Source organism: Paramormyrops kingsleyae, chromosome 16 (assembly GCF_048594095.1).
Source record: "Paramormyrops kingsleyae isolate MSU_618 chromosome 16, PKINGS_0.4, whole genome shotgun sequence".
In the NCBI taxonomy this organism is placed as follows: domain Eukaryota; kingdom Metazoa; phylum Chordata; class Actinopteri; order Osteoglossiformes; family Mormyridae; genus Paramormyrops; species Paramormyrops kingsleyae.
In genome coordinates this window covers 10,218,181-10,243,172 of record NC_132812.1, presented here as the reverse complement: position 1 = coordinate 10,243,172, position 24,992 = coordinate 10,218,181, and the positions used below count along the sequence as shown (strand labels likewise).

Sequence of the window (24,992 nt, the reverse complement as noted above, 5' to 3'; positions counted from 1 at the left end):
CAGGTAGCGGCAGCTGCCACTAAGGAGCTTGGCAGCTGCCAGTTCTTAGTGGCAGCTGCCACTTCTGTCCGTCGCTAGTGGCGCTTAACAGTGGCAGGTCCCGTTCGAATACAGTGCCTGCCGGGGTACAGAGACAGCCACCGCCACTCGTGGAAGTAAACCCGAGATGCTGTGCACGGCTACGATAAACTGGAATACGGAAATAAATTGAGGACTTGTTTAATCTTTGCATGACTACGAATTATATTATTGTTGCTGACTGTACATCTCTTTAAGATAATATTTGAGAAAGCAATGATTGTACTGTCGCTACTGGCGCTAAACAGTGACAGGAGCCGTTCGGGAACAGTGCCTGCCGGTAGTGGCAGGTCTAGTGGCAGGTCCCGTGGCAGGTGACGTTCAGATACAGTAGAGAGGCACCTACCCGCCAATCATGGAAGTAGCTTAAACCAGAGATTCTGTACATCGGCTAAATGATCAACTGCAATAGTTCGGTAAAATTGGAACGATATTGGCAGATTCGAACTTCGCGGCTCAATAAATCATAAACAAAACGTTCTTACAACACAATATACGGGTCTATTTAACAGTAGTAAGGTAGACAATGAGCTACAACCGGATTTTCGTCCAAACTATATGTATTTACAGAAAAACGGATAACATATTGCTCCCTAAGAGCAGTCCGCTGCCTGAGGAGAGCTTAGGGACCGTCTACAAAGTACAAATCGACAACGGATAATGTCAATAACTTCGCTTCCAAAGAGTGAAGAGCCACCAAAATCACTAAATGCTTTTGGAATGTTATCATGGTCATACTACACCCCTTAGTTTGGTGAAATGTACCTAAGTCTATTTCTAAAGAATTTATATTAGGAATAACATTCAATAACTTTGCTCTTATCAACTGTACTACCACCAAAATCACTACACACTTCTACAGTCTCATTATGGTCATACTACATCACTTAGTTTGGTGAAAAAAATATCATTATTATTAAATAAAATGCAATAACTTTGCTCCTATGAATTGTAGCGCCACCAAAATTACTATATACTTTTGCAATTTAATTATGGTAGGACTGCACCACTTAGGTTGGGAAAATGTGGCTTAGTTTATTGTTAAAGGGATTTTATTGGCAATAAAATTCAATAACTTTCTTCCTATGCACTGTAGTTCCACCAAAATCACTCTGCTCATCTAGTGTGTCATCATGGTCGTACTACAGCATTTAGTTTGGGGAAATGTGGCTAAGTCTATTGTTAAAGAATTTTTATTGCCAATAAAATTCAATAACTTTCGTACTATACACTGTAGTTCCACCAAAATCACTACCCACATCTACAGTCTCATCATTGTATAATATATTTGTTTAACAATAAAAAAAAAATAAAAAAATAAAATAAAAACGCAAAGATGTTGCTTTGATATTTTGGAAACATTTCATAAATGTTACTTTTACTTTTACCTTTAACAGCTTCCTCTACCATTTAGTAGACCTCTGTAATTAACAAATTGCATGATCAATGTTTGGAAAAACTATTTATTTTTGTTTATATTGGCCAAAAGAGCAAAGAACTGATAAAAAATATTTTTTTCAATGGCTTTTTCTGGGTATGCCACTTAAAGGGTAAATGGGGACATTTCCCCAAACTAAGTGTTGTAGTATGACCATGATGACACTGTAGAGTTCTGTAGTGATTTTGGTGACACTACACTTAACTGTCACAAAGTTATTGAAAGTTATTCCTAATAAAAATAATTTTAAAAAATGATTAAAAACAGACTAAGGTACATTTCCCCAAACTAAGTCCTGTAGAATGACCATGATGACACCCTAGATGTGTAGAGTGATTTTGGTGGTAGTACAGTTGATAGGAGCAAAGTTATTGAATGTTATTCCTAATATAAATTCTTTAGAAATAGACTTAGGTACATTTCACCAAACTAAGGGGTGTAGTATGACCATGATAACATTCCAAAAGCATTTAGTGATTTTGGTGGCTCTTCACTCTTTGGAAGCGAAGTTATTGACATTATCCGTTGTCGATTTGTACTTTGTAGACGGTCCCTAAGCTCTCCTCAGGCAGCGGACTGCTCTTAGGGAGCAATATGTTATCCGTTTTTCTGTAAATACATATAGTTTGGACGAAAATCCGGTTGTAGCTCATTGTCTACCTTACTACTGTTAAATAGACCCGTATATTGTGTTGTAAGAACGTTTTGTTTATGATTTATTGAGCCGCGAAGTTCGAATCTGCCAATATCGTTCCAATTTTACCGAACTATTGCAGTTGATCATTTAGCCGATGTACAGAATCTCTGGTTTAAGCTACTTCCATGATTGGCGGGTAGGTGCCTCTCTACTGTATCTGAACGTCACCTGCCACGGGACCTGCCACTAGACCTGCCACTACCGGCAGGCACTGTTCCCGAACGGCTCCTGTCACTGTTTAGCGCCAGTAGCGACAGTACAATCATTGCTTTCTCAAATATTATCTTAAAGAGATGTACAGTCAGCAACAATAATATAATTCGTAGTCATGCAAAGATTAAACAAGTCCTCAATTTATTTCCGTATTCCAGTTTATCGTAGCCGTGCACAGCATCTCGGGTTTACTTCCACGAGTGGCGGTGGCTGTCTCTGTACCCCGGCAGGCACTGTATTCGAACGGGACCTGCCACTGTTAAGCGCCACTAGCGACGGACAGAAGTGGCAGCTGCCACTAAGAACTGGCAGCTGCCAAGCTCCTTAGTGGCAGCTGCCGCTACCTGCCTTGACGGGTGCCTGTGACGTCACTTCCTCCTGCCAGCTGCCTTTTTGGGACTGAACCCTTACTGATTATAACTTCACATCTTAATAAAATGAAATTTTCATCCAGTTCGCCAGTGGAGTTTGCCAACTCTAGTAACTCCCGCACCGTTTCCCGAACAACATCCGCCATTCTGGTGGCAGGTACAGTACGGTTCTTGATGGTCACAGTGCTTTTTTGTAGTCGTAGACACGCCCATCGACCCACCCGCCTTATTAGCATATATTTGCATGATGTGAACTTGAAAACGAAAATGAAAAGTAGGAAACGAAAATGCTAAATGGAAAACGAAAAGTCAAAGTGCAGTAGATGGCGCTGTAACTCATTTGTGTTTGTCTTTTCATTTTTACAGCCTCAGTGCTGTTTGTGCTGAAAATGAAAATCCAAACGGGCACTTTGATTTCGGTTTATCCATTTTGAGTTTTCTTTTTAATATTGTCATAGATGTACCGATAAGCCTCAGAAAAGTAAATATGATGAAAAGATTTCATTTTCATTTTAATTTTAGCAGTTAATGTGCATGCTGTGAAGATAAAGCAAATGCAAAGTCGATATTGCTCTTTCTTTTACCGATTAGCGATTTCATTTTAATTATGACACTAAAATACCGCGAGTATATTGAAAATGAAAATGCAAAAGAGATAATGAAAAGACAAAGTGTTCTTTTAATTTTATACTTAATTTTTGCACAAATTACTCGTGCCTGAGTGGAAAATGAAAATGCAAATGGTGTTATTTTGATTTCTTTTTCATTTTTGCAGGATTTTTGCGCACAGACTATGGAAACTAAATGGCAAAGTGGAGATTGTATTTTCTTTTTATCATTTTCATTTTCATTTTATTTTTTGCAGAAAATACCTCCCATAAAACGTAGTTTATGTGTGCTCTTCATTGGTTTTACATGTTGTTCTTTTCGGTTTCAGTGATCCCGATGAAAGCCACCGAACCATTTTGTGGTAGTTTTACCCTCTAATTATTTGACGTACAAGAGATGTTCAGCAACATCATGCAGCCCACCTTCAATACCCAAACTGCTCACTAGGGGGACACGTCCAGCGAGCTCGTTTATAACATTCCATTAATTCAACTTTTTAAAGTAATACAACATCAACCCAAGCGGGACTTTAACATGCTGGTGTAAGGCGATAAGTTTTACACAACCTGGAAAAAACACTGGTTGATATCTTTGGTGAGTGCTAAATGTTGCATCAAAAATTTAACTTATCCATTCACCCACCCATCCATCCATCCATCCATCCATCCACCCATCCATGCATAAATCAATTTAATATAAATATCATTTTTTATATAATTAATAATTTTATAATAATAATATTTTTTTTATATAATTAATCTTCTTGATAGATATTGTGTTGTTTAAGCTTTGACAACAGCATACATGCAATTTTTATTTCACTCAATAGATCAATTTCTCCATCAGTTAACCTAATGAATTATTAAATAGTTGAATGCTTTGATAATATGAGTGTTTTACTAAAAAATAAATGAAAGAGAAATGTATTGTTAATAAAATGAGATAAACTTTATTGCTCCCAGAGGGGAATTCCTGATATTATTAAAATGAATTATTTAATTATTTTAATTATTAAAGCGATCCATAGCAGAAAACCTTGTTTAACACATGCAGGGTTTAAAGGGGGTTTTAAATAGGTTTTTAAAGTTTGTATAATTTTAAGCTCAACTAAAGTGACACTGTATCCAACTACACAGACCGCGTCCTCAGCAGAAAAAGAAATGTTAATAGGTTAATTGTGCTATAAACTTTAACAAAAGGAAGCGTATGCAATAGTTCACCAAGACGAGGATACAACTTTCATTCACTAACATTGAAATCGTCGACACGGTTTTCTTGGGTCCGCCTCTCGATCCGAATGGCATTCTGGGACTTGTCGTTCAGATGCGTTTATAGGGTAGCGTCTAGCCACCGGGGAAGAGCATCAGGAACTCAATTTCCCATGTCGACAGGCTTTATAAAATGTAGACACTCGTACAACTAGCTACGAGACGATAGTTGATTCTGGCTAGAGTAGTTATACATATGGTTTTGTGTTCGCATTGACCTAATCAGGCTATATTTACAATGGCTTCTTTAGTTCTGTGCGGCGTGAGTAGATCGGGTCGGACGGCAGCGAGACTATTTATGCCGTACTGCAGATCTGATGTACCGAACGCTATGACTTCTTACTTCAGTTTGAAGAAAGCGCATTTGACAGGCACGTTACTCTCGCGTACTCGCTGCTTCTCTCATACTACATGCAGGAAATTCATGTCTCATCTGGCAAAAGCAAACACACAAAGTGGACGCTCCAGGAAACGCATGTTTATCGCGGCAGGCGCCGCGATCCTGGCTGGCTACGTGACCGGCGTCATGCACTTTCTGAAAGCAGAAATGACATCAGTGTCAGTCGGGGACGATGAAGAGGAGGACGATATTCTGCAGAAATGCAAGGGTTTCATGTCTATGCCTGTCACTGACGTTAAACTCCTGCGGCAGAAGAAAGGCGAGACTAGCACCAGCATGGAGATGCTCATCATGGAGACGCAGGCTGCGTTTTGCAGGGCGCTGGAGGAGGTGGACGGCGGAAAGTTCAAAGTGGACCGATGGGAACGAGATGAAGGCGAGTACGAGCTCGAGCGCGCCCACGTGGGGGGAGGGCCGGGTACTAATTGTGCGGCTCCGCGTGTATATTTCCAATGAACTGACTCCTGCAGTGTCACTGGCTTAAACGCTGCTTATTGCAACAAAATTTATAGCCGTCACTTCCGAGTACTTTTTAAAATGTAAATGCTTCCTAATAAAATAACAAATAAAAGTATTTAATGGGCGAAACAGTATGTTTGGGGGTGACCTAATGGAAGATTATTTTAAAGGCAGCATATTTACGCTGTTCGGTTTTTGTTATAAATTAACGTTCATTTGTGTTCTATATGTTTTTTTAGAATTTAGTGATTAATTGTCATTGTTCACACACCCCAGCACACAGTACACAAGAATGAAATGTGTTCTCTGCATTTAACCCATATATGATGTTGTGACATAGCAGGTGGCAGCTAATTCAGCGCCCAGGGAGCAGTGCTTGGGGGTGGTACCTTGCTCAGGGTACCTCAGTGATGCCTCGCTGGTCGGGGATTCGAACCAGCAATCTTGTGGACTGAATATGAAACTACAGTGAGGTACATAAGAGGTGCTGTCGATCTCCTGCAGGCGGCGGCGGTGTCAGCTGTGTCCTGCAGGACGGCGAGGTGTTTGAGAAGGCCGGGGTGAATGTGTCCGTGGTGTTCGGCCACCTGACAGAGGAGGCGGCCAAGCAGATGCGCAGTCGGGGGAAGACGCTCAAGGGGGTGGACGGTGAGCTGACCCGCCCTGGCTGTTACTGACTGCCCTTGGTGGGATGGATAGTAGCGTTTAACAGGTCCGTGGTTCACAGTTCCTGTGACGTATACGTGGCCTCAGACACAGGATGCGTATGTTTGTCTCCCACACAAAGGGAAGCTGCCATTCCGGGCCATGGGGGTCAGCTCAGTTATCCACCCCAAGAATCCGCACATTCCCACTGTGCACTTCAACTACAGATACTTTGAGATTGAGGAAGCGGATGGTAAGTAACCCCCCCCCCCCTTACTGAACATGGTCACTTCTCATAAAATTTAGTAATACACGCACATTGTTAGATTTCTGTTTTCTTTGGAATACACAGCTCTTCCTGCCCCAACAGGCCTGGTCGGTGCTGTGTGTACTTCTGCACACGGTATGCGGACAATCAAAATGTGAGCTTCGCCTTTTAGGGTCCAAGCAGTGGTGGTTTGGAGGGGGGACGGACCTGACGCCCGTCTATATCGACCAGGCCGACATCGTGCACTTTCACAGCACCCTGAAGGAAGCCTGTGACAAACATCACCCCAAGTTCTACGCCAAATTCAAAAAGTGGTATGATCAGCCGCACCCTACAGCTTTTCTCCATCTTTAAATGCCGAGAGCATTTGCATGTCGTTATTGATGTGTGTGATGAAGAGAATAACTGTTCTGGGTGTGTATGTAAGGCAGTGATAAAACCCTAGCAGGCCTGATATTGAGAATACTGGGGGAAAAGGCAGTTTGAGATTAAGGCCTTTATCAGTGTCACGCCCACTAAGGTCATCTGTATGATTGTGGCGGGGGGGGAGATAGAAGAGACAGGAAGTGTGTCTGTGTCAGTTTTTTCTCCTAGTAGACATAATGGACAGGGCCGTGCAGAGACTTTTTGAGGAGCAGATGCACAACCAATAGAATTTGCTGACTGGGGGCACTTGGGGGGGTCCCCCTCAGTAAAATCCAAAAAAGTGCTAAGGACCAGTGTCTTGCAGACACTTTTTAAAAGACCCCCTGGGGTGGAACGCATTATGTAAGAAGAGACAAAGTCTATAGTCCGTGAGTAGAGTGCCGTACTGGCTAATGTGGAACCGTATTATTTGGTCAAGTACAGTACATGTGCTTAGTTGGACTTGCAGGGGTATAAACCTTTAGGTCACGTGAAGGTTGGGCTGTTTTGGGTTGACAGGCAGTTGGGAGATATTGTGAAGGTTGGGCTGGTTTGATGGTGATTGTTCAGGCCTCTGCACCCTCCACGTGTCTGCAGGTGCGACGAGTACTTTTTCATCCGTCACCGCGGTGAGTCACGCGGAATTGGCGGAATCTTCTTTGACGACCTGGACTCACCCAGTCAGAAAGAGGTGTTTGCGTTTGTGAAGAGCTGCGCTGAAACTGTGGTCCCCTGCTATCTGCCCATTGTCCGCAAACACCTGAACGACACCTTCACCAGCCAGGAGAAGGACTGGCAGCAAGTGCGACGAGGAAGGTGAGATGGGGTGCAAAGAGAGTGTGACAGGCAGTGTGTGTCACAGATGACATGTATGTGATGGGAACAGTTCAGTGTGTACGGCAGGTAGGAATGTACACTGGTACATCTGACCTTTACCATGATGATCAGATGTAATCAGTCACCTTCAACATCTTTAGTTCGCATTCTTGAGTCATTTCTGGTTCATATGTACTAAATGACATTTGTTATGCGTGTTCCAGGTATGTGGAGTTTAACCTTGTCTACGACAGGGGCGTGAAGTTCGGCTTGGCCACTCCTGGTTCCAGGATTGAGAGCATCCTGATGTCCCTCCCCCTCACAGCCAGGTGGGTACATGACAGACCCCAGTGAGAGGGCACAGTAGGAGTGGAAGTGATGGACCTGTAGATGTGCGAACGTGTAGGTAAGTGGCTGTTTGGATAATAATGGCTGGTGTGTGTCTCTCTCCGTCTGCCCAGGTGGGAGTACATGCACGAACCGCCCAAAGGGTCCCGTGAGGCACAGATCCTGGAGGTGCTGCGGAACCCCAAGCAGTGGGTCTCCTGAGGCCTCCCCGTCCCAAAAACACAGCGGATACTCCTGCCATACTCACTCTCAGTAATCTCAGTAATTGTTACTCTCTGCCTGAGCCCCACAGAGCTATTGTCATTTTCACTAAGTGCTGTCGAAGGTCTCTCCCTATTCTATTCAATAGCGTGAGAGTGCTTGGGTTTTTTTTATTGTCTTTTTATACTAAAGAGTATATATTCATTTCTTAATTATCTCCTTCTTGAATTGCTAGTGCAGTATAGAAGGGGGGCATAATTCAGGTAGTCTGAGAGGCTCATTTGTTAGGTTTCTGTATGGATATAATACTCTTGTACACTTTTTCTAATAAAGAAACTACATATGTACTGTGTCATTCTCATTTAGACCTTCAAATTATTTGTGTATTCAACAAAGGCAGTGGTCGTGTATTGAACAGGTCAATCGTGATTGACACGTCCATTTTTAAGGCATTTCTAAGTGATCGTGACACATTCATGTGCCCTCCCAGGTCTGTAAAATGTATTAAAGGACCGTTTGACGTATACTGTCAACTCGGTAGCTTACCAGATTTTCTTTTTGAATGTAGATCTCATTGTAGAAAAGGTTGGAGTCCACTGCTTTAAGGTGATGTTCGGTCCTGGAAAACACATTATTTCTTAATTGCTGAGACCAAAGGAGTATTAATGGTTGAAATAAAATCAAAGACACCTATGTGACCGTTAACGACCCCCCCATTCATTCATTTTTTTTTTCTATTCAATAACTTAACAGAAAGGTGACAAAGAAAATTGTTGCTAAAATGATTTGCAGTGTTTATAATGTTAGTTAGGCCTATTTCCGCTAGGTGGGGCTATTTCTATTCTTCCAATCACTCCCTCGTTTAAAACCCAATGATTTAACCTACATACAGTGCATTCAAAAAGTAATCACACCCATTCACCTTCAAAAAATCTAAGTTGCAGGCTTATACTAAATTGTTTAGATTCATTTTTGCAAACATCAACCTATGCTCAATACTTCATAACGATAAAGTTTAAATTTTTACTTTTTTTTTTTTTTTTTGCAAATTAGTTAAAAGTAAGAAGCTGAAACGTCACATTGACATAAATATTCAGACCATCCATCCATCCATCCATCGGTTTTCTGTACCTGCTTATCCTTTTCAGGGTCACGAGCTGTCTGGAACCTATCCCAGAGGCTACAGGCCCAGAGCAGAGAACAACCCATCACAGGGCACAATTCAGACCATTTACCCAGTACTTAGTTGAAACACCTTTGGCAGTGATTACAGCCTGAAGTCATGTTGGGTATGATGTGACAAGCTTTGTACACCTGGATTTGGGGGCTTTCTGCCATTCTCTGCAAATTCTCTCAAGCTCCTTTCAATGCGCTCTGTGATTGGCCAGCTAGTTTCAGGTCTCTCTGGATATATTTGATTGGGTTCAAGTTCCGGACTCCAGCTGGGCCACTTAAGGACATTGGCAGTTGTCATTAAGACATTCCTGCATTGTCTTTGCTTTGTGCTTAGGGGCATTAACCTGTTGGGAGGCAAACCTTCCTGAGTGTCATATAGCAAGTTTTCATTAAGGATATCTCTGTGCTTTCCTCCATTCAGCTTTCTCTTTACCTTAACTTGCCTCCCAGTCCCTGCCACTGAAAAACACCCACACAGCACGACGCTGTCACCATCATGCTTCACCGTTGGGATGACGGCTGTTCTTCTGGAAGTTTCTCCCATCTTCACACAGTATCTCTGGAGCTCAGCCAGAGTGACCGTCGGGTTCTTGGAGGGTGTTTCATGAAGCAGAATTTCTCAGTTACCTGGGTTAACTTAAGCTAGAAGTCATGTTTGTCAGATAGTGCAATCATGTGCTCCTTACCTAAACTCTTACTGTACAATCATGACTTCTAGCTTAAAGTAACCCGGCTAACTAAGAAATCCTGCTTCATGAAACACCCCCTGGTCACAACTCTTACAGTACCAAGGCCCTTCTCCCCAGACTGCTCAGTTTGCTCAGCCAGTCAGTCCAAGGAAGGGTCCTGGTTGTTCCAAAGTTCATCCAGTTCAGAATAATGGAGGCCACTGGGCTCCAGGGAACCTTCAGTGCCTCCACACAATTCTGTCTCTGACCTCTGCAAGCAGTTCCTTTGACCCCATGGCTTGGTTTTTGCCCTTTTATGCATTGTCAGCTGTGGGACCATTATACAGACAGTTCTGTGCCTTTTCACATCATGTCCAATCAATTGAATTAACCATTGGTGGAATCCAAAAAAGGTATAAAAACATGTCAAAGATAATTAATAAATTAATAGATCCACCTGAGCTAAATTTAAAGTATTGTAGAGAAGGGTAAGAATACTTGTGGTAATGTGATGTTTCAATTTCACATTGTCCTTCTGTGATATTGAGTGTAGATTGATGAGCAGAAAAAAAATAATTTGGACAATTTTAGCATAATGGTGCATCGGCAAAATGTAAAAAACGTGAATGGGTTTGCACACTTTCTGGATGCTCTGTATATAATAGGATTGCAAAGGTATAAAAAATTCACAGTATGATAAATGTATATCCCACAGATTTCGATACAGAGCAGTTTAACCCTGATATATACACACAGCTCTCTCCCTACCACTTAGTAAATTAACAGCACAAAATACATGAAAATGTTATTGTATAAACGTAATTTAATTCTTAATAATTAGTTGCATGAGAGGCATCTTTTTTTTTTTTTTTACATCCTATGTTCACAAGTGTCAGTGACATGATTTGTGCAAATATTAGCCTTTGCATTGTCTGAGCAGGTTACTAGCCTATATACAGACAGCTCACATTTTGCATTGTGGCATAACGTGACACAGGGTGCTCTCTCAGATGGTGAAGGTTTGGTGTATTTTATCTAGTACAGCTTTATCACATGCTGCACCAAATGGTTGCCAACCCCCAACCCCCCCCCCCCCCCCCAACCAAGGATAGGAAGGGGGATTCAAGGAATGAAATGAGCCTTCCAGGAATTCAGCTTCAATTTTGGAGATAGTGTTTAAAAATAGGGCTGTCAAACACATTAATGACATGAATATTAAAGTCTAAATGTGTTATTATATCTTTGATTGCATTAACGCATGCAATATTTTGATGCCCAAATAGGAGAATAATACAAACAAATATTTGTAATCAAGACCTACAGTATTCCTTTCTGGTTGAAACTTTCTGGTCGTGATGTTGCGCAAAGTCCCAGAATTCACAGCATCTCACACGGATGCTGATAGTGGGAAAAGGTGAGGAAACATTATTTGGTTCAATTAAAAAAAAATCGGCAAATCACAGATGAAATATTTGTTTTATTTGATTGAAGGCTAATATCTTAAAATTGAGATCTTTCCATTACAAAAAAAATACTGAAACTGCATACTAATCTCACTCTAATCTCTCTCTTTCCTAAAAATAGCACAGTGTGTACAGTGTTCAGGGGGATTTATCACAGAATTTCTCCTTTGTCTTGCAAGGTGAAGTCCAGGAATAACACTGGTCACATTTGCAGGCTACATTACACCTGTTTATTGTCTAGTGAAAAACAAGGAATCCAAACTCAAAGTTTCTGTTTCATTAGTGATTCTCTTGACAAGGTACTTTCCAATAAGCCACAGCGGAGCCATGGAGTTGTAATAATAAAGAGTTACAGTTCATAAGAAAACATGATGAATTAAGTTGTTTTTGCTACACACAGTATAGAAAGGACGCTATATCTCACTGGGAAATATTTTTTAAAAATAAAAAATTTTGAGCCCAGGAAGGTATGTGTAAATCACATGTCAAATTTAATCGAAATCAAAAAACGGTGACACAAAACCTCTGGAAATTTGTTGAATTCAAATGGAGTGACCCTACATTTTTATAATAAACATAAAACTCAACTAAGGATCAGCAGCATCAAATTACAGGAAAACCGATACCCATAAGCCCTCAAATACACAAGGCAGGCGTAGTGTCAATGGCTTCCCTATATCACCTTGCCAGAAGCATATTCAGTGTGCTTCAGTATGAATGACAGCTTGGGCTACAGCGTTTACAACTAATCCCAAATCCGAAGCTGGATGACGTAGCTTTCACCAATAAACAAATGAAAGACGGTAATTTTAAACGTGGGACTTAAACAGAGTGCATCACAGATGGGATGCCATTTAATCACAGGGAACACACCCACACAGGCCCATGTTAAAGACGTTTTTCTTTGAACAGTGGAAGGAAACCCACACAAAGGAATGGGTAATAGGGCTAGACCATGCAGCCCGTTGCCTGCAATTCTACCATATTAAAATTGAAAGATACTTTATCACACATGGACTCTGCCCTGATAAGCCATCTGTCTTCACTAGTTAAGTGTTTCCACTGGAAAACTCCCCCAGGAAAATGGCATAAACAGGGCACAAGCTTCCTGAACAGGATGACAGTTTGATGCCTGGCCTGCACTCTCCACAGCAGTGTGCAGGAAGACCTCCAGTGGGCATTGCTGGCTGGTCTGCTGCAGATGGAGGGACCGGCTATGGTAATCATGAGAGACACATCTCAACAAATGCTTTTATTAGAAATAGATTAGAGCACTGCACATTTTCACACAAGTGACACCCTATATTTCCTGTTTGATCACACATTATAAGTGAAAGGCACTTGTCCACATGCACACATGCACTCCCATGGTGGAAAGCAAGGAGAAGTGGGACGCTTCTCAGGTCCTTGATAAAAAAAATGTTACCAGTCATCCATGAGCACTGGAAGCAGAAAAGTACCCTAACCCATTCCTCAATATACTCTTATATTCAACCTCTATCATAGTCAGTTTTCAAAAGGTAGGGAAAAATGTGACCGGTCGTTCCTGGTATCGAGCAATGCACTAAGCACATCTGCTATTTACAACACCTTATAATAATCCTCATTACTTTGACGTGACTGCATTATGCTAAAGACTGAAATTACATGCCATTCTTTGTACAACCATATCAGTGCCTTTACCTGAAATTTGCATCTTTCCTGCAGGAAGGACAAACAATGTGATTCATACAGACGTGGTAATGTTTCAGGAAACCATTCAGAGGTCGTAGAATAATATACAGATGTTATATATATATGATATATACACAACTTCCATTTAACACTTTTGAGATTGGCATAAACATCATCATAACAGGTTATATATGATTAATAGATAATAAGGATTTCATATAATGAAATAGTTATATGTGTTAATGTCATTTATATATAATTCAAATTATTTAAAGGACATCCTTCATCCACAACACAAGCAACAAAGAAATAAGTAAATCCATTCAAACCCTTTCAGTCCTATATCACAGCTTGAAAACTGCTTGCTATTGAATTTATATAGATGCTGTTAGTACAACATTTTAAACAGTTAATTTCTTTAAGGCAAATAAGAATCCTATTTCATCTTTCATTTGTTAGCTGCAATTAAAATGTTTAAATGTGACAGTTTTAGTTACCATCCTGCATTTAATAACTTAACACACAGAAGGCAGACCTTGCAGTTCAAAAGCGATTGCAGCTTTCAGTGTGGTGGTTATGGCTATTAGCCAATGGCTAATGTATCAGACATATGCTGAAAAGTTATCAGAAACTGAAAACAAACCAATCTGAAAAGGTATCCTTCTGCTCCTTAAAATGTCTAATGTATAAAAAATTAACACGTAAGATTGAACAAAGATCTGTGATACAGGACGTAGCACCCAAAGTGTATTAGTATTTCCAATAAGGTTTCAGTGCTCCTCTTCACAGAGTGACAATACATTTACAGTTCAGGTATTAGAATGGAAAAAAACTAGACAATAAACACATAGTAAAACAGTAAGTAAACAATGAATAAACTGTATATAGTCCAGGATTAGACAATAGTGAGTAAACAGTACATCAATGTTAAGCACAGAAATTGTTTGTACATTGTGCATAGACAATGAGTATACAGCAATTAGTAAACAGTTAAGCGGTAACTGAGAACGTACATATGGCCCCTTTAAAACTGCACTCCTCCTGGCTCCAGCAGACCAAATTCCAATTGACCATAAAGTTTAAAACCACACTCCATCATAAGCAGTTTGTACAGACAACTTCATACAGCACTGACTCGATACTTTGGGATTCACTGCCGATAAAACTTCAGACACAATCCAGCAAAAGCAGAATTTGCACTTAATGGTAAAATTGGGAGTCTTTTTAATGGTGTACTGTTGCTGCTGTACCTTTCTTAAGCAGCTGACATTAGTGCAGGAAGACATTTCTTAAGCAGTGGACATTAGTTTGCAGGAAGACAATTCTTATGCAGTGGACATTAGGTTGCTGGTAGACCTTTCTTATGCAGTGGACATTAGGTTGCTGGTAGACCTTTCTTATGCAGTGGACATTAGGTTGCTGATAGACCTTTCTTATGCAGTGGACATTAGGTTGCTGGTAGACCTTTCTTATGCACTGGACATTAAGTTGCTGGAAGGCCTTTCGTATACAGTGGACATTAAGTTGCTGGAAGGCCTTTCGTATACAGTGGACATTAAGTTGCTGGTAGACCATCCCTTAGACATTCCCTTGCTTCATCTTATCTTGCTTCCTCAGATGTACTTTTATTTCTCTGCGTGTATGTTAACATGTTGTAACTCATAATGTAATAATCATCATCCTTATCAGATGTTTATTAGAGTATGAATTTTAATATTTGCTATGAAATATATTGGTATTACATTAGGAGCTGCTACAGCAGCAATAAATTTGTGATTTGTTACATATTTGCATATAGCTGTTAGTCTTGTGAAAGCCCCAAGACTTTACTGACATTATGGCAGAGCCTGCACTCATTTCATCAATTGCAATATATCCAATAAAAGCATTTAATACACAAATGAAAACATGTAAAAGAAATGGAATAAAAATGGACCCATGTAAGTACTCCTTCAAATAGGAATGGCAACGAAGCAGTGTTATGGGTTAAGGTGGCCCAAAAGCTGTACACTTTTTGTGCAAATAGAAGCTTTGGAAATGAAACTACCGAATATTTCATAAATGGTCTTTCCATGCAGAAAGGGCTAGCTATACAATGTGAATGGAGGCGGTCAGGTAGCCTGGTTTGCAATAACAGTGAAGAAAACACCAAATATGACCAAAGGATGGTTCATTGATAGCAACCAAACCGGTATTAATGCAGTCTGATTTTACAGTACAAGCTGTATTAAACTTTTCCTTGCTGTATCTCACACGCACACATACACACATTCAGCCAAACCACATGACCCTAAGAGCGATGCGGTGGCAGCCCTGTTTTAATGAGAGCAGTTCACAGATTAGAATATTAGAGTGATTATTGCGGTTATTGCAGTCTCCACCTACACTGTCACTCCTTGCATTTCGATAAAACTGTACCTGATACACACATCTTCCTGCCGATGCCTGTGAATGGGACAGGTGTCACTTCACATGGATTTCTGAGCTCCTGCTGACAATGTCCTCATACTGGGGGGGAGGCTCCACATGGACACGCACATCTGATTGCCCCACGGCCTCCTCATAGGATGGGGGTGGGTCCCCAACACTCGACTGCCCAGGCGGTGGTGCTAAGTTTGGCCTAAGCTCCGGCTGGTAACCCCGATTCTGTGGGTCTAAGTTCACATGGGACAAGTTAGGGTCTCTTTGGGAGTTCCCATGGACTGAGCCTCTCTGGAGGTGCTTGCGTGACTGGCACTTCCACACTGCAACCATCACCACAACAACGAGCAGCAGTCCCACCACCAAGGGCAGGATCAGGTACAGGGACTGAATCCCGGACACATCCAGGCCTCCGGGGCCGTTGCTCTCGCGGACATACTCTTCCCAGAATCTCCTCTGCAGACAGAAACAAAAGACACCCTATAAGCAGGGGTCTGAGGGACGAAAACAGATCCACAGTGTCATCAACATGCTCGCATCAGTAAGACAGAGGGGAAAAATATGTGTACCTCTCATTCATAATGTCACAATAGCAACTTCTGCATGACACCCAGCAAACTCACAGACCCCTTCAGACAATAATCGCCTGGTCAAACTAAACTATTCACATGTGAATCTCAGACTGAAGCAAAACATTTATACTTCAATATGCTTCTATAAAACTTGTTTGAACACCCCTTATAAGCATTATAGAGTCTTCAAGAGTAAATAGCAGCTCTCTACATCGCCTTAAAGCTCGCGAATAGATTCTCTACATAATGCAAAAACCTGGACATAAGAGCCTGGTCACTCACACACACAGATTACAAAACACACAGACATGCATGCAGTTGCTACTGAATATAGACCCGTACTTACATTGAGAGATACCAAACACATAAAAAATGGCAAAAAAAATAGACGAAGCTTAATGCCTAGTATGTTTTGAAATCCATGATGATTAACCAGAAAGTGTGAAAAATCTTGGCACACGGAAGGACACCAGTGCACAGACAGACAAAGCTTGTTGACTTTACCCAAGATTCCCCCCTGCAAGGCCTGCCTGTGAACAGCACCTCCTGCTGACCTAACAGAGCTGACAGCATTGCATTCTGCATCTGCATCTGCATGCAAGCACAGTCCATCAGCCAAGGCTCATGCAGCAGTGCTGTTACAGAGGAGGGGGATGTTCCCGTGACAGGGCCACAAACACCCCTCCAGAGGCTCAAGCTCATCACACCCTCCTAGCTGCAAGTGTAGTGTGTGTGTGTATATGTGTATGTGTGTGTGTGTGTGTGGTCCAGGAATACCTTACCTTGTGGGGACCAAATTTATGTCCTAAAAATGCAAAAACTCTTGTATTTTGTTTGGTTTCTTATGATTATGGATAGGGTTGGGTAGGGGTTAAGGTTGTCATAGTTTGCATTAGCATTTTTCCCATAGAAATGAATGAGTGGTCCCCAAAGAGATATGATTACACGACTCTGTGTGTGTGTGTGTGTGTGTGCGTGTGTGTATAATACTACGTGCTTATTCATGTGGTCTACATGCAGCTCTATGTGAACGTAAATATGGAGCAGGACACAGGGGTGGGTTGGCAGATTTCATTTTTTCTGAAGTTTTTTTCTGCCTGTGTCCTAAAAATACAAAATTATTAACATACTATTTTAACCAACTAGGTGGAAAAGCAGGGCTGGCCAATGAAAAGGAAGAAAATCAGAAATTTGTATTAAAGTAGGTTAAAAATCAGATTCTCACTTTTTTTAAAGCCCTGGTAGGTTCATGAATTTCTTATGGTCCAGCTGCCTCTGTGGTACCTTCCCTCCATAGACCAGCAAACAGGGCAGTGTATGTGTATTACCTGTAAGTCCACATCTTGTGTCTGCATGTAGGTGCATGCACGCATGCAGGTTAGGGCACAAAGGCTGCGGGTGTGTCACACGGTTGGGTGGAGCACGTGCACACAGGCGTGTGAGGAACACTCACGGTTTTGTCATCGTTCTCAAAGGCCTCCCGCGCCTCCTCGTAGGAGCAGATCTCCTCTCTGCATTCCCTCTGGATGTTGCCCTGCTTAATCTCCTCCAGCAGACTGTTAGCCCTGGGCAGCCTCCGGAGCAAGCCATTGGCTGTCTCTGCTGACAGGAACACTGCGAACCAATCACAGACAGCTTCCATGGTGAGGACCAATCGAAAAGAATGTTTTTAAAGTCAGATTCAATTACTACAACCAATATAAATTCTCGTTTTGATTTAAAAATCTGTTTCATTTCCTGTCCAAAACAGCAGTCTGGTTATTCTATATTAACTATTAGTATGACAAGTACCAAATTTTCAGAACAAATTTAAGCGAATGGTTAAACCTAACTACTTTTCCATCTTTCCACCCGACTGAATTAGAGTATACTTCAGTAAATAAGACACTGCCTTGTACTGATCGCTGACAGGATTTTTACATGCATCCTTGTTATTCCCTGAGCTCTTTTGTTGCCAGAGTTGGAAACATGGATTATGCCAGATTTACAAATACAACTACTGGGTCATGTTTTGGTTAAAAAAAGAAAACACAGAAATACATAATCCGATTGACGTTCTAGATTGTATTAATTGATAAACAGCTGAACCCTAGCATTTAATTGTTGATTTTGTTTTAACGATAGGTTTTAGGAATCATAAGAATTATCAATAATGTTTTTCTGTCATACCTTAAACTAACTAGATGTTAGCTTTAAACACTATTTGCAGTTAAAAATAATTTCACTTCTGCTTCCCAGAAGCTCTCAGTTCCTTGTGGAGTGAGCAACAATGACTGATTACCCCACCCAAAATTTTCTGTCCTCCAGAGAATTATGTCTGAGTGCACGTAAGTGTGTGTAAAATGATTCTCTTGTAAACAGTTCACTTAGGCTCCACTTATGTGCGTTTGCGCATTTTCTCAAGACAAACTGCTGAACAGCAGTTTTTAAAATGAAAGACTATAGAAATGATTAAATAACCTACCGCATTCACCTGAAAAAAACAATATCAAGTTTGATGGATGGCTGATAAGCTCTTAAACTCTTGAATGTGCTGTCCTCAGCCAAATCTCTGAATATCTCACAAAACAACTTCCTGAGACGTCTTTAGTCTGGTTCCAGACCTGGACACTCGACTGATCCTGCCCTCTCACGGACACCCAAAGCCGGAAAAACTGCATCTTGGTCATCTGTCCTGATCTTGCTAGACTACTCTGCACCTTTTCACACAGTTAATAACCAAATTCTCCTGGTCACCCTTTCTGCATTTGGCATCACAGGGAATGTGATCTGGTTTGACACATACCTGTGAGAGAGATCCAACCAAGTGGCATAGGGTGCAAAAGTGTCAAAATCTCATCAGGTAACAACCAGTGTTCCCCACAGCTCTGTCCTCAGCCCTCTCATCTCGCTTTACATTACCTCTCTCGGTCAAGATCTCATGGCTTCTCCTACCACTATGCCAATGACATTCCAATCTATTTGACCTTCTCTACTGATGACGCCACGGTCTCTGCTCAGATATCTGCATGCCTGGTTGACATTACAGCCTGGACAAGAGACCATCACCTCCAGTTTAACCTCTCCAAGCTTCTTGTCTTCCCTGCAGCCCTACCATCCATCATGACATCACTGTTCTGCTTGGATTGTCCACACTGTCACCATCAAGGTCTGCTAGGAACCTGGGGGTAATGAATGATGACTAGCAGGTCGTTGCTGAGCATAGAACAGCGGTCTCCCAATCTTGCAGATTTAGCTTGTAAAACATCAGGAAGACCTGGCTTTTTGGTCTCAGGATGAAGCCCAGCTTCGAGTCCAGACAATTGTAAAGGCTGATTTATACTCTATGCTGATTTAAGATGGACTGAAGCAAAATGGAAAACTGCCCTGTGGTCTGACAAATCAAAATTCTTTCAATTCTCTTTAGAAATCATGGATGCCACATCCTTCAGGCTAAAGAGGAGAAGGATCATCCAGCTTATTATCAGCAGACAGTACAAAAGCAAGGATTTATGATGGTATGGGGGTGCACTAGTACCTATGGCTTGGGTAAGCTTACACATGTGGGAAGGCGCCATTAATGCTGAACAATATATACAGGTTTTGGAGCAACATATGCTGCCATCCAGACAGCTTTTTCAGAGAAGGACTTATACATTTCAGCAAGACAATGGCAAACTGCATTCTGCGGATATTACAACAGCATGGCTCCGTAGTGGAAGAGTCCAGGTGCTAGACTGGCCTGCCTGCAGTCCAGACCTGTCAGCCATTGAAAACACTTGGAGCATCATGAAATGAAAACTATGACAAAGACGACCCTACTGTTGAGCAGTTGAAATCCTATAACCAGGCAAGAATTGGACAACATTTCACTTTCAAAACTCCAGCAACTGATCTCCTCAGTTCTCAGCATTTACAGAGTGTTGTTAAAAGAAAAGGTGATGCCACACGGCGGTAAATATACCCCTGCTGCTGACACCAAATTCAAATTGAGCATATGATTCTCATAAATCAATAAAATTTCTCAGTTTCAACATTTGATATGTTGTCTTTGTTCCATTTTCAATTAAATATGGGTTTATGATTTGTAAATCATTTACAATGTACACAGTGTCATGCGTTTTGGAAAAAGGGGTTGTAAAAAAAAACTGCAAATTACGATATTTAACAATGTTGTAAAATTAAAAGAACCAAGTAACACCTTGGTATCACCTTCCCTATGAGATGCTGCTAACTGAATGGTTTGATTTTAGCTATGAATTCTGGGATTCTGTGCAATATCACAACCAAAACTCTCGTGCTGTTTGCAACCATAAAGGAATACTATTGGTTTCTATTAAAAAATGTTTAATAAAGCCGTAACTTTTACACACAATTAAAGTATACTCTTATAAATGGAATTGTGTCATCTTGCTTTGAAAGAAATATCAATATACCGTAAAAATTCAATGTAGACTAACACCCAGTCCTAGCTTTAGCAATGTCATATTTTTCTCTATGCTTCTCAAATAAATTGCGCTGCCCACCTCGATCCTCGCTGAGGCCCCCTAGTGGGCCACAGCCTCCTGGGTGAGTTCCACCAGCCTAGCTCCTGCCCTAATACTGCTTAAATTTGTACTTGAGCACTAATTGGATGATCAGTCCAGCAGCACTTACGCATAGTTGACCGCTTGACTAGTTGCAGTGTACTAAATGCCTTGCTTCTACATCGCTTTGGATAGCATCAGCCAGATATGAAAATTTAATGTAATACAATGCTAAAATACACACAGTTTGCTTTGAAAACCAGATATTTAAATTTAATTCTCAGTTACCGATAACTATTGGTCTGACCAAAAATATCAATAACCAATCAAACAGTACACTGTTGCCTAGAAAAATAGCCACAATAACAAAATGTGCCAAATATCTGCATACATTAAAGCTGAGGGCCTCGGAACAGCAAACAGAGACGAACTGTCTCTCTGCTCTGTGGGATTGCACACATGAGCACGTTGACAAGGACTGCATTATATGTCCAGCTGAGCAAAAATGCCAAGTAGACGTATGCAAATTACATCCAGAGAATAAAAAGCCCTAGAGCCTTTGAGGTCAACAGCAACATTCATCAGTGCTAGTGATGTACAAACACACGGTTATTCTATAGTAATGCTAAAGGACTTTACAGGAAATGAAACCCACAGTTCAATTTTAATTGGAGGTGAATTTATATACACACACCTTCAAACAACCAAAAAAAGATATGGGCCACAAATGGTGATCTGCTGCCTGTGAGTGTTTCAGGGTTAAGGTTTCACAACCAGGTAATCTATGCTGCATGCTAGTCCAGAGTCACACGCATTAAGCAAAGGATGTGTGTGTTTTGGTTGCAGTGAGGGAATGAAGTGATAGATGGAACTGTGCAGAGCAATCGGATGAAAAAGGTGCTGGATCACTCAAATGAGAGCAGTACATACAGGCGGGGGAAGAGACACACACAGTCAGCTTTTAGCTGTGAGAAGCTAGACAGGATGAAATGGCTGTCACTGGTTTTAGCCCTGTTCCTGTTAGGGAGAAACAGCTGTACACTGCTGAGTTTTCCATGGTCATGAAGAGGTCACTTAGGCAAGAGTATAACAACATATATCCAATGTCAAAAGCATTTCAGTAATTCCCTCTGATACAACAGATACATCTGTCTATCACCGCCCAAATATTTTCTTAGTATGGGGGTCATACTGTAAAACTGTTTTTCTGCTAGATCCTAATAAAAACAAGGATCTGGGCGAGATCAAGAAAACAGAATTAAGAATAGAAAAGGAAAAGCACTTGACTATTTGAAGGACTGGTGGAAATGGTCTGCCTGTGATTGTAGTGTAGCTCTGTAGGTCGGGGACCATGATTGGAAGGTCGTTGGTTCAAATCTCATGACTTGCAGACTGTTTTCACTATTGGGCCGTTGAGCAAAGCCCTCAACCCCAATTCCTCCAGGGAAGCTGCCTGATCCTGCTCTCTGATCCTCACTTGTAGCGTGAGCTAAATACACGTATGCGTATTTCCTAAAGGATATGCTGAAATACAGTGTATGAGGCCACATCATGTTCTTCCACAAGTCACAGTGTATCACAATTTTTTACAAGTTATGAGTCAGAATCACGGCATCAGACTTTCAGTTTTCCATTTTCATCACACTGGCTGAATCAGCTATCGTTTCCCTTCTTTTACACCCACGTTCCTCCATCAGCGTAATTCAAACATACACAATTATCAGTCAATGAAAGTTACAGCAGGCACACTAATTTTCGAATAACAGACGAAATCACACCATATTTGCAATCATCCACAGTATAAAAAATATGTCATTGCGTCTTTACAGGACTGTCATGCATTTAATGGCTTAACATATTCTGTCTGGAATCTGCATTTTGCTCTTGGCAAATGACAGCAAAATGAAGACTTCATGAATGGCATGGAGCATTAGAGTATCATAGGTGACCAGTTAAAAGACATCTCAAAATTATCCACAGTGTGACTGTGTGTGTATGTATGTGTGTGTGTGTATACTCTGTGATGGATTGGCATACTGCAGGAGTGTACCCCAGCGTTGTGCCCAGTGCTGCCTGGAATAGGTTCCAGGCAGGAAGATGAATAGGTAAAGAACTTTAAATGTAACGGTAAGACCACAAGACAACAACTGGTGAATAATTTGAAACATTACTTACATTCCTAATCATTTACAAATCTACAGCAAATTAAAACAAGGATCAACTGAATTTCAATGTCAAATTAAAAAGGTATATAGTGTTTGTTTGTGTATTAGGTATTGTGAATGTGAGTGTAATGTTCTCACTAACTTAACAAAAGTTGCAGGATAACATTGCCAAGGATGGATCATAAACTTGTGAACGTTGTGGAAAGCAGACTAGAGCTCTGATCCAAAGCTGGCAGGATAGATTCAGGATGAAATGTAACATGAATTTAGATGAGAAAGGTGGAGACTTCCAATGCTTTAAAGAGGGGAAGGCCAGCAAGTCACAAGCTTTCAAACACAACGAAATAAAATGCCAATGCAAAAAATACACCAGAAACACAATATTAATGTCCCAGTCGCAGCACCCTATGAATTTTGTACGGGCACTGCATGCGTGTGAGAAGAATGTGTGTTTTCTGTACTCACCATTTGCCATAACTGGGTAAATGCTCTTCTGTAGAGATGGACCCTACAAGCAAAGATCAAGAGACTGTTTACTACCCGACAAGTCGACAGTGCACATAAAGCCACGCATGTATTTTAAACGATTCCTACAAAAGTAATTGTGTTTGGGACAGAACGTTTTCATGTTACAGGGTAAGGGAAACGGTAAAACTTATAAAATCTCTCCCACTCATTGATACATTGTATTGCCAGTCCCCCCTCCCCCATTCGAATATATTCGTACATTAATCATCCACATTGCTTGTTTATTTTGGAAATGGCAACCCCTAATCCATGTTATATGGTCCGCGAATTTTTGGTACGACCTAAACCGGTCTGCGGACAACAAAAGGTTGGGGACCCCTATTACAGAGCAGGGAGAAATTAAAGGACGCATAGGTAACACTGCGACCTGATAGATGAACCACTCCCACCCTTCTCACATCTAATGAGAGTTACCGTGTTAAGCAGATAGAAGATCTGAGCTCCGCGAAAAGCTCCTGAAATCGCTTGACCAAAATAGGACACTAGATCAAACGTTAATATATTCCCCCACTAATCTTTCCACGTACTTTGTCTGATTTTAATCACCGATGGCAATAAATCAACGTATTCAGTTAACAAACCGGTTTGTTTCTGATCATACGTCTATTTGGTAGCTACAATTAATTTAACGTAAATAATTTATCAGTCACCATATTTTCTAATAGGTACTCACCCTGCCCTGACCGAGGTTTATGCTAAAAATGAAGAGTCGATATTGCGATCGAAAGTGCTTCCCGTCGCACTAGAGGAAAAAAAACCAGCTTCACGTATTTTAGCCTTCAGAGACCCAGAAACCAATAACATATTTCACGCGTCCTGGAATCGCGCCCTGAAACTTACACGACTGCCGTTTGTTTTGTCGCTTGGTAAATATGTGCCGGTCCGTAACCAGTGCCCCTGCGCGCGCTCGTGCGCATGCTCCTGCGGCGCGCGCGCGCGCGCGGGGGGAGGCGGGGGAGACCTCCGTAAACTTATTTCTATGCCGTTTCGTGAATCTGTGGCGGTCGTGATTTTCCGAAACGTAAGTAAGGATTATGAATGTATTAATTAACATTCATAAAAGAAGCACTACCTGATTGCCAAGTGATGTTCTTTGGGCTACGACGCTTTTGGGAAACGCCCCTATTTTTTCGCACAAAAAGTCTTCTTTTTGCTAGCTATGAGGTATCTAACTAGCTAGCTAAATAAATAGTAATATTATTAGCCTCGGTCAAAGCGGCCTACTGGGTAGCGCTTATTTGTGAATATTAATGAGTCTGCGTCAGAGCTTGTAACAGCTTTTCACCAGCCTATCAGATAGCGCTGTCTTTATAGCTATTAATAAGCTTCCCCTGCCATACTTTTATAGAACTTGGTTTCTTAATGGCAACAAAGAAACAAATAATAAATTACCTTGCCGTAATACGTTTCGTAAATTCGCCCGCGCGCTGGTTCGTAAACAGCGCATTTGCGCGAGCTGCAGCGGCACTCGAGGGGCGGACATGCAGGCTGACTCCTACATCTGTTGAACGCCACTTTTACTCTTCGTGGACCATGCCCTGTCCTTGGAGTTATAAGTTATACACATCGTAGTTGTTATTAAACTCAATGCGTATATGTGGTCT

The 24,992-nt window shown here is 41.3% G+C and overlaps 2 protein-coding genes across 3 annotated transcripts; one reads left to right on the top strand and one right to left on the bottom strand.

The window, feature by feature from the left end:
- Positions 1–4,781: 4,781 nt before the first annotated feature.
- On the top strand, positions 4,782–8,563 carry cpox (coproporphyrinogen oxidase). Its single transcript, XM_023814782.2, has 7 exons — positions 4,782–5,450; positions 6,038–6,181; positions 6,321–6,431; positions 6,619–6,760; positions 7,449–7,667; positions 7,892–7,996; positions 8,129–8,563. The coding sequence occupies exons 1-7, from the start codon at positions 4,913–4,915 to the stop codon at positions 8,214–8,216; spliced, it is 1,347 nt and encodes a 448-aa protein (XP_023670550.2). The 5' UTR covers positions 4,782–4,912; the 3' UTR covers positions 8,217–8,563.
- A 4,199-nt stretch (positions 8,564–12,762) lies between these two features.
- Positions 12,763–24,393, bottom strand: prrg1 (proline rich Gla (G-carboxyglutamic acid) 1). 2 transcript variants are annotated; one of them, XM_023814852.2, is made up of 5 exons: positions 24,229–24,316; positions 24,062–24,130; positions 23,326–23,368; positions 17,644–17,804; positions 12,763–16,074 (listed from the first exon to the last, which is right to left on the bottom strand). In XM_023814852.2, exons 3-5 carry the CDS (start codon positions 23,333–23,335, stop codon positions 15,661–15,663), a joined length of 585 nt encoding a protein of 194 aa, XP_023670620.1. In that variant the 5' UTR covers positions 23,336–23,368; positions 24,062–24,130; positions 24,229–24,316; the 3' UTR covers positions 12,763–15,660. The 2 variants fall into 2 exon arrangements, with proteins under 2 accessions (XP_023670620.1, XP_023670621.1); XM_023814853.2 differs by lacking the exon at positions 24,062–24,130 and having other exon boundaries at positions 24,229–24,393.
- Between the last annotated feature and the right edge of the window lie 599 nt (positions 24,394–24,992).